The sequence below is a fragment of the Echinops telfairi genome, unplaced genomic scaffold (assembly GCF_000313985.2).
Source record: "Echinops telfairi isolate 266 unplaced genomic scaffold, ASM31398v2 ScPeMD7_7458;HRSCAF=8496, whole genome shotgun sequence".
Classification (NCBI taxonomy): domain Eukaryota; kingdom Metazoa; phylum Chordata; class Mammalia; order Afrosoricida; family Tenrecidae; genus Echinops; species Echinops telfairi.
Genome location: NW_022111358.1, coordinates 19,439,333 through 19,448,712, shown reverse-complemented (window position 1 = coordinate 19,448,712; position 9,380 = coordinate 19,439,333). Strand labels below are relative to the sequence as shown.

The window sequence follows — 9,380 nt, the reverse complement described above, 5'->3', positions numbered from 1 at the left end:
GGGGTTTAAGTGGAGAGAAAATGTTTTGGGAATGATGAGGGCAATGAATGTACAAATGCGCTTTACACAATTGATGTGTGTATGGATTGTGGTAAGAGTTGTATGAGCCCCTAATAAAATGATTAAAAAAAAATTTTTTTTAAATGGATCAGAAGGAAAATCAAATGCTATTACCTTTTCACCTAACCACATCTGCCATAATTGACTTCACAATGCTCTCTGTCTGGTAGCAAGGCTAGTCACATCCATCAACTATGGTCAGAGAGGATTCACCAGAGATTTAATCGATGTGGGGACTCTGCAAATGGATTTGGGGCTTCCACTGTCATCCATAGCCTTCTGCAAAACAGGTGTTCACAATTTAAGCTCTGATAAAGGCTGGTGTACTTCTTCCATGCAGACTTAGTTGACACCTCCCTTAGATGACTGCTTGTTTGAGGACCAGCTTTTAAGACCTCAGATGCTATTTTTTTATATATATAGCAGGGCACCATCTGGTTTCTTCACCACACTTGGCTATAGCACTCATACCTTCAGTGATCTCTTCATGAGGATCAGCATCAAACAGAGCCATATCATAAGAACTAATTTTTCTTACATTGGGGCTGGAATTAAGTGTGAACCCCAAATCCAGACTTATATCTATGATTTATATATGTCTCTGGTTCACTTTGGAGATCGTTACCATTTTATGTTGGAGAATATTATAAATAATCCCCCTGGAACATAAGGTAATTCTGTCGATCATGCCATTAATTTAATATACTGTATAGATAATATACACATGCACACACATTTATATATATAATATAAATTTTTGTTTTTCAATGTAGTGCTGCCTCCCGGTTTTCATTGTGGAGAATTCTGTTGCAAATCACAGGGCCGCTGACTAGAGATTTCCTCCAAGGGTAAATTTGTGTTTATTTCATCTGGATGTCAGATGATCTGGTTACCTCTGCGGACAGTTAGTGTGATTCCGTGTGGGATCACGTGTGCCTGTGCCAAATGGACTGCAGTGTGCTGTGTGACAGAAAGTTTTCCATGAGATGCAGAGAGAGATTCTTGCCACTAGAAAAGATACTGATCTGCTGTTTCAGTTTTCTTTCACTGCTGTAACAAACGCCCACAAACTGTGTGGCTGAAATCCACACAGATCTGTTCCCTTGTGGTCATAGGTCAGAATTCTGGCAGGGGATTCACTGGGCGAAGATCAAGTGTCCGCAGGGTTGCGTTCCTTTTTGGAGACTCGAGGGGAGAATCTATTCCCTTGTCTTTTGCAAGCTTTAGAGCAGTGGTTCTCAAACTTCCTAATGTCGTGACCCTTTAATATAGTGGTGACCCCCAACCATAAAATTTTTGTTGTTGCTACTTTATAACCGTAATTTTGCTACTGTTATGAATTGTAATGTAAATACCTGATATGCAGGATGTATTTTTATTGTTGCAAAATGTTACAAATTGAACATAATTAAATCATAGTGATTAATCACAAAACAATATGTAATTATATATTGTGAAATATTTATTTCTAAAGACAAATAAATGAAATTTTGTCTTGAAGCATGGTGTAGCATGGGTAAGTCTTCATGTCCCAGGGTACTCGAATGTGGCAGTACTTGTATGTGGGCGGACCCGCCTGGAGACGGAAAGAGGAGGGGTGTCTCAGTTCCTAAGACCATTGGAAATACGTGTTTTCTGATGGTCTTAGACCTCAATGCCCCTTCTCATTGAGTTGGCTGTGTGATTTTGAACTTCTGATACCTCTTACCTCTTACCACATGCTTCTTCTATGTGGGTTTTGTTGCTTCCCAGCTAGATGGCTGCTTGTTTTATTACAAGCCTTTAAGACCCAAGACACTTATTATTTCATAGCCAGGCACCATGAGCTTTCTTCACCACATTTGCTTATGCATCTTTTCTTGTCTTCAGTGATTGTGTCAGGAAGGTGAGTATCATACACTGCCAAATTATTAGACAAACCGTTCTTGTACTGAGGCAGGATTTAAGTACAAGTTCCAAGTCCATCTGCTTCATGTATATATGTGTGTGTGTGTGTGTGTGTTGTGTATAGATATAGTATCTCTTACCCCACAGTTATGTTTCCCCATCATTCACATTTCAGTAATTCCTCTCAGATGTCATTGTACATTTCTACAAGACCACCAGCAGTGAATAAGCGTTCTTGTCTCCCTCCAGCACTGACTGCTTTCTGTCTTTTTGAATTGGGCTATCCTTGTGGGTATTAGGTGGTATCTCCTAGTTGTTTTGATTTGCATTTGCTGGATGGCTAGTGATCAGGAATATTTTCTCCTGTGTTTATTGGCCGTCGCGTTTCCTCTGAATTTTCTGTTCAAGTCTTTTGCCTACCTCCTCAATGGGCTGTTCATTGTTTTCTTATTTGCTTACAAGATTCTATAGATTTTAGTCATAAGTCCTTTTCTGTTATATTGTTACTAAATATCTCTTCCCAGTCTGTGGTTCTCTTATTACTCCCATAGTGCAGTCCTTGTATGTACACAGGTGTTTCACCCTTACTAGGTCCCACTTGTCTATTGTATCTTCCTCTGGCTGTGTATCCTTCCTTGTTTCTGATAGCCCATGTAGTTTATGCTTCTTAGCTTTGTCCCAATTTTCTCATTCATGATCCTGATAGTTTTGGGTTTTACTTCTAGCTCTGTGATCCACCTTGAATTTGTTCTTGTGCATGGAGTGAGGTAAGGGTCTTTTTTTTTTTTGGGGGGGGGGGCTGAGGTAAGGGTCTTGTTTCATTCTGCAGGCTACTATCCAGCTTTTCCAGCACCATTTGTTGAAAAGGGCATATGCTTCCTATTTGATTTTTGGGGGGCCCTTGTCAAATATCAGTTGCCTATATGCTACTGTTTTTATTTCCAGAACTCTGTCCGTATCCATTGGCCCAAATATCCGTCATGATACCAGTACCGTGCTGTTTTGAGAACTGTGCTGTCTAATAAGTGCTAAAGAAGGTAGTGCAAGCCTGTTTCCTTGGTTCTTCTTGAGGAGTTCTTTGCCAATTCTGGGCTTCTTCCCTTTCCATGTGAAGCTGGTAGTCAGTTCTTCCACTTCTTTAAAAAATGGTGCTGGAATTTGTGTCCGGATTGCATTTTTATAGTGCTTTAGGCAGGATTGTCATTTTTACACTTTTGAGTCTTCCGATCCATGAGCATGGGATATTCTTCCATTTGTGTGGCCTCTTCTGGTTTCTTGTAATAATGTTCTGTAGTTTTCCTCATGCAGATGTTTGTGTTTGGGGGTGGGAATATCCCTAGATAATTTCAATTTATGCATGGCTATTGTGACGTGTACTACCTCCTTGATCTCTCTTTCTGTAATCCCACCAGTGGTATATAGCAATCCAATTGATTTCTGCTTGTTGATCTTATAACCTGCCACTCTACCATATTCCTCTATCTTTCCCAGCAATTCTATTGTGGATCTTTTGGGGTTCTCAGTATATCAAATCATACCATCTGCAGATAGCAATAATTTCATATCTTCTTGGCCCAGTTTTATACCTTTGATGTCCTTCCATTGACTTACCTTATTGGCTAGGATCTCCAAGACAGTGTTGAATAGGAGTGGATACAAGGGGCATCCTCGTCAGGTCCCCTTTTTCAGTGGGAATGTTTTTGTTTTTTTCACCATTGATTGTGACATTGGCAGTTGGTTTTTCATATATAGCTTTTATTATATTGAGGTAATTTACTTCTAATCCTGTCTTCTTGATTGTCATAATTAAGAATGGGTATTGAATACTATCCAATGCTTTTTTTTTTTTTTGCATCTACTGATATTATATGGGTCTTGTCCTCTTTCTTGTTAATGTGGTGGGTAATGTTGATGGCTTTTCGCATGTTAAACCATCGCTAAATCCCTGGTATGAATCCCATTTGGTCATGATGAATTATTGTATTCTACTGGCCAAGATTTTGTTGAGTATTTTTGCATCTATGTTCATTAGAAATCAGAGAAAATTCTTAATCATGTGTGTTCAGATTCTAAGCATTTGCAGTCAATGTCATAGAAGTCATACTGTGTTCCTAAAGCAACTCTCAGCTTTCAGGAAAAGCATTTTCACATCCACTCACATGTATCCTCTCACTGTGTGTGTATGTGCTTGCGTGCACGTGAATGCATGTAGCATGCTATCTATTCTCTACATGTATACTTATTTTCCCCTGAAAATAACTCCAAGGGAAGTCATTCAAATGTTATTCCCTTTTAACAGATAAATAAACAAGTTCAGAAAGTCATACCTAGATTATAGATCTATTAAAAATTAGTATTGACATTGGAACCTTGAACTTCTACCTTTAACTGCATTATTCTTTCAAATCTATTCGACCTATTAACTTCCCCTCCATTATGAACAATGGGTGATGTAAAATTGTTTGAAAATCTTAAAAAGGTCAATATTCGTACTTAAAATACTTTAAATATATTTGAATGATTGGGGACTATTACTTATAATGGAAAAATTAGAAATATAAATATTTGAGAATAAGAAAATGGTCCAATGTGGATATATTCATAAAGTAAATAATATGCAGCCATAAAAATTGTATTTCTAAATGGTTGTGTTCCCAGAAAAATGCTCACAACATAATTGAGATAGCACACAGGACTGTATAGTATATCACTTCCATGAAGTTTAAAAACAGACTCACAGATAGGAAAAAGGCTAACAGGAAACTCATCATATACTAATGGGGACTATTTTGGGATGGTGCTGTTATTAGTTTTTAATAGTTTTCCATTTTGTCTAGTGGGCATCATTACCTATATATATGAAAAGCAAGTTATTAAAATATTTTATTGGAAATTGTGTGTGGGTGAGGTTGACTACCTTTGTTTCAAAATACTTGTGCATTAATAATCATGTGTTAAATTTTGTAGATTTTCCTTACTTATTTTCTCTTAAATATTTGCATTTTGATAATCCAAACAGATTCACTCGAAACCAACAAAGGATTGTGGAGCAAAACGAGAACCAGGAGGAAGCTGCCAATGTAAGTGAATAGAAATGTTGTAAAAGGAAAATGTGCACATTTCACCAATTGTACAAGAAGGAGCAGGGCTTATTCAGAACATGTCTTTAAAAAGAGGAGATGAGCATTAGCAGTTTGGAGCCATTCTAGTGGTGTGAAATATTTGCCTTAATAACTTGATCCTGCAGGTTATTAAGTGGTTTATAAGTGATTGTAAGATGATTTTCTGATTTAGCAGAAACCGGTGCAGGTGCTGAGATGTGCCGAGTTAACCGTACTCCCAACAGGGAGAGAATTCTCACTCAAAATGAATCCAAACCAGAAAGTCATCCAGATGGGAAGGTGAGGGAAGGTCCAAGATAAACTACATGGCACGCTTATTTTTCTAAGTTGTGTTTTTGTTCCTTGTTTTCAGACGGCCAGTGGACCTTCTGCCCCATCCTGTGATCTCCTGGACCTCACCTCCAGTCATCCAACTCCTGAGGGCCCTCGGGGAGAACTCAACACCGTCAATGCTCAACTTTCAGACTTAAGTAAATGAGCACCAGACTTTTCAGACCAGCAGAAGAGCTTGATGTGAAACAATTCTCCTTGGTTTCATAATTAAATACCATCTGAGAAGGATTGAAGTCAGTTTTAATGTTAGAGAGCTCTAGCTGGAGAAGGAATTCCTTCCCAGCTGATGATTGGCTCAAACTCAATAGAGGAATGGGCTGTGTCTGGGGGTGGAAGTCCTTGAAATTCATCCCCGTTGGTGTAAAATCTCACTTCACCTGCTGCTTTATTGAGGGGTTTGTACTTCGTGACCAGTGCTTAAGGCTACTCTGAACCTATACACTGTCACCTTTGGGTTTCTCTCTTCTATCATAGCATCAGACAAGGGAGAGATTATACACACACACACACACACACACACACACACACATAATGAATAATTAAATCAGATAAGGGATATACATATATATATATATACACACACACACACATACATATATATGTATATCTTGAAATCAGATGATGGAGATATCCAAGAGTTATCAGGTATAATACATGTGTAGAGGAAAAACCAGGTCTTAGAATCAAAGACATCCATTTTGAATCCCAACTCTCACTTATTAACCACCCCATGTTTGATACTTTCTTCTTTTATAAAATGGGAACAAAGTTTGCCTTTTAAGATCACAATAAAGGTAAATGAAATACTGTTTACAGATATTGTAGGCTTAGGGTTACCTCTCTCTCTCTTTTTCATTCTTTCATTATTCCAAAAAAGTTTAGATAAATTGCAAAATAAGTATGATGAAAAGCAGTGGATATTATAGGTTTTACCAACTGAAACCTGGTTGTTTTTTTCAAAGATTTTTTTTTTCAGGGTCAAAATACTCAGGTCACTGAATTTGTGAATTTTAAAAACTATAACTATTTCTACAATGTTAGCTGTTTGCTTTTGTGGCTAGTGGGAATGTATGGGGCCCAACTATATTGGCAAGTTTACTTAGGCTCTCAAGAATTTTCAGAGGGAGAAAATCATTTTTCCCTTTGAGATGACTCACTTAGACTTATAGAAAGTCAAATCCTTAGAGAGGTCAGCGTAGAGCTCTGACCATGTTGGTTAGTACTTTACATTTGTGCTCAACAGAGCAAAACAAAAATTCCCTTCCATCTTGAATTGCTTCGGGTTTCAGAAAATGCTCCCACCCCCAATAACCTCTTGTTTGGGCATGGTGTTCCTTTCCAACTGACATGAATGACGGTTTTAAATTTCTGAAGTAATTCCATGGTTTTATGGTTACAGAAATTCTAAATCTCTTTAATTTGGTTGTTTTACACTGGGGAAAATCCAGCAAGCAACTGACTGACAAACATTTTAATGTTGACCTACATTGTCCATTTTGTGTTCTAGGTTTTCGATCTCCAACTCCTGTTTTAACAAACAACATGAACCCCAGTCGTCATCCACAGGTGGATTTGCTAGCCTCAGAAAACACAGAAACACCCCTGTAAGTACATAACTCCGTTGCAGAATTAATACCTTATCATTTGGATTGCTTATATTAAGAAAAAATGGCATAATAGAAAAAGCACAGACTTGGAAATCAGACAGGCCTAACTTAAAATCTCACTGCTATTAAGCCGCATGATCTTGGTTAGGATAACTTAACCACTGTGAACCTTCATTTTTTTTCTCCTAAAAATTTTTCCTAGGGCTCCTAACAAAGAATCAAAGACTGGATATAACAATATATACAGTATTTGGAGCCCAGTATTATAGAGTTCTGAAAAGTTAATGGAACAATTCCATTATCTTTTCATGCCATTTCCCACAAACCTTTTGAAGCCCCCCTCCCAAGTGACAGAGGAGAAGAAAGAGAAGTGAGGTTCAAGATTGGAACAGTAATGGCTGATCAGAGACAGATCCCTTACCGCGTGCCAGGCACTTTGCTAAGCTCTTCCTGTTTATCTTATTTAAGCTCACAAAGTTACTGGATCAATAATAATGTCCTATTGTATAGATGAGCAGCCTGGGATCTGGGAAGGGAGTAAAGCTTGCCCAAGTTAATATAGCTAGTAAATCGCAGGTTTGATGAACTGGTAGTATACCATAGAAGAAGCACAAGCGACCCATAAACATAGGCCAATATGTTTATACCAAATCTCACTTGTGTAGAAATACAAACCAAACTACACTAAGACATAATTTTAAAATATCTTGCTTTGGAAAATAGTCTAAACATTTGATTATATATAATTTGTTGATTATAGAAATAGAGCCACTATGACATAATTATGGAACTCGAGGCAAGTGGCAATATCAGAATTCTAAATGCATTTACTTTTGAACCTACAATTTCAATTCTAGGAATTTATATTGCATTTCTGAAAAAGGAAATATTAAAAAGTTACACATTACAAGATTTTGTGTAGTGGCAAATAATTAGAAAAAGTTCAAGCATCCATTAGCTAGGGCCTAGTTAAATAAACATCTACTCAGTACATTAATATACAGCTAGAATAAAAGAGCTAGGCTTTGTGTGTGAGGAGCAATTACCAATATATTTGTTATTATGTGAAACCCCCTGCCCTGGCTTTGATTCTGACTCAAGGACACAGTAAACCTGGCCTAGAGGTTTCCCAGGTTGTAAATCTTTAATAAAGCAAACTGCCTCATCTTTCTCCCTGGGAGCAGCTGGTGGGTTCAAACTGGCAACCTTTCAGTTAGCAGCCAAACACTTAACTCACTCAACCACCGGGACTCTTAAGAGAACAAGAAAAGAGGAAAGATCCATATGTGTGTCAGGAAATGGTAATAAAAACGTCAATAGCTGTCTCTTGAAGCACTAAATTGGGTCCATACCTCAGGTTGAATGCCTCTCATCAACTATGAGAGATGCAAGTATATGTTAAAATGCTGGGCCCAAGACTGAAGGTCAGACATGCCTGCATCCTTCAACCTTACTAATTCTGACACCAGCCTCCCTCCCACAGCACTCTCTACCTCTCAGCTGGGTTCAGTAACTTGCTGAAATGACCACACAAGAACGTAAAGACCTTATTCATTAGTTTTATTAGGAAAATTAACAAGTTACAATTCAGGATCAGAATTGTGATCAAGTGTGATCAAGACACACTTTGGCCAGGACATCCTTTTCCTAGTCGCACCTGCAGACAAGCCTCTCTCTGGTCTTCAGCCTCTCAGCCATGCTGCTCCTTGACAGGCTCGGGCAATGTTACAAAGTTTTTTAGCACAGACAATAAATACCAAGAGTACATGTCACAGGCTGATCAGTTGTAGCTTCCCAATTAAGTAGCTGTAGGTACTTTATTCCATGAGTGAGCTTCCAGCCCAAGGACACTGCACTCTACTTTCTGCACGTGCCAGAAAGCCGATTACTCTGTCTAGCCTCTTGTTTTGGTCGTGCTACCCTCAGCCTCTCCTCCGGTGGCACAGCTGCCTCGTGGAGCCAGGAAACTTAGCACACAGCTGCCAGGAATTCAAGCCAGATTCAGAAGAGACGTGCAACAAAGCATTTCATAACTGGCATCAGGTTGACCTTGGCTGGCAGTTTGGTACCACAAACATTTGTGTTTTATTGATTATGCAAAACATTTGATTGTGTGGATCAAAAGGAACTATGGATAATATGCATAATCTGTACATGGGCCAAGGTGCAGTCATTAGAGCAGTGCAAGGGAATGCTGTGTGGTTTTAAATCAGGAAAGGTATGTGTGAGGGTTGTATCAGTTCATATACTTATTCAACCTGTATGCTGAGCCAATAACCCAGGAAGCTGGACTATATGAAGAAGGATAGCATCAGGTTTGGAAGAAGGCTTACTAACAACCTATAATAGGTGGATGACACAATCTCTGCTT

General features: G+C 38.5%; 1 protein-coding gene across 2 annotated transcripts in view; it reads left to right on the top strand.

Annotated features, from left to right (window-relative positions):
• The window catches only part of TOM1L1 (target of myb1 like 1 membrane trafficking protein), a 50,859-nt gene that overhangs the window by 28,026 nt on the left and 13,453 nt on the right, over positions 1 to 9,380 (top strand). For both annotated transcript variants that reach the window (XM_004707035.4, XM_045299552.1), the window contains exons 8-10: positions 4,967 to 5,027; positions 5,422 to 5,539; positions 6,910 to 7,006. In XM_004707035.4, the coding sequence (XP_004707092.1) occupies positions 4,967 to 5,027; positions 5,422 to 5,539; positions 6,910 to 7,006 (276 nt within the window). The remainder of the gene's footprint in view (positions 1 to 4,966; positions 5,028 to 5,421; positions 5,540 to 6,909; positions 7,007 to 9,380) is intronic.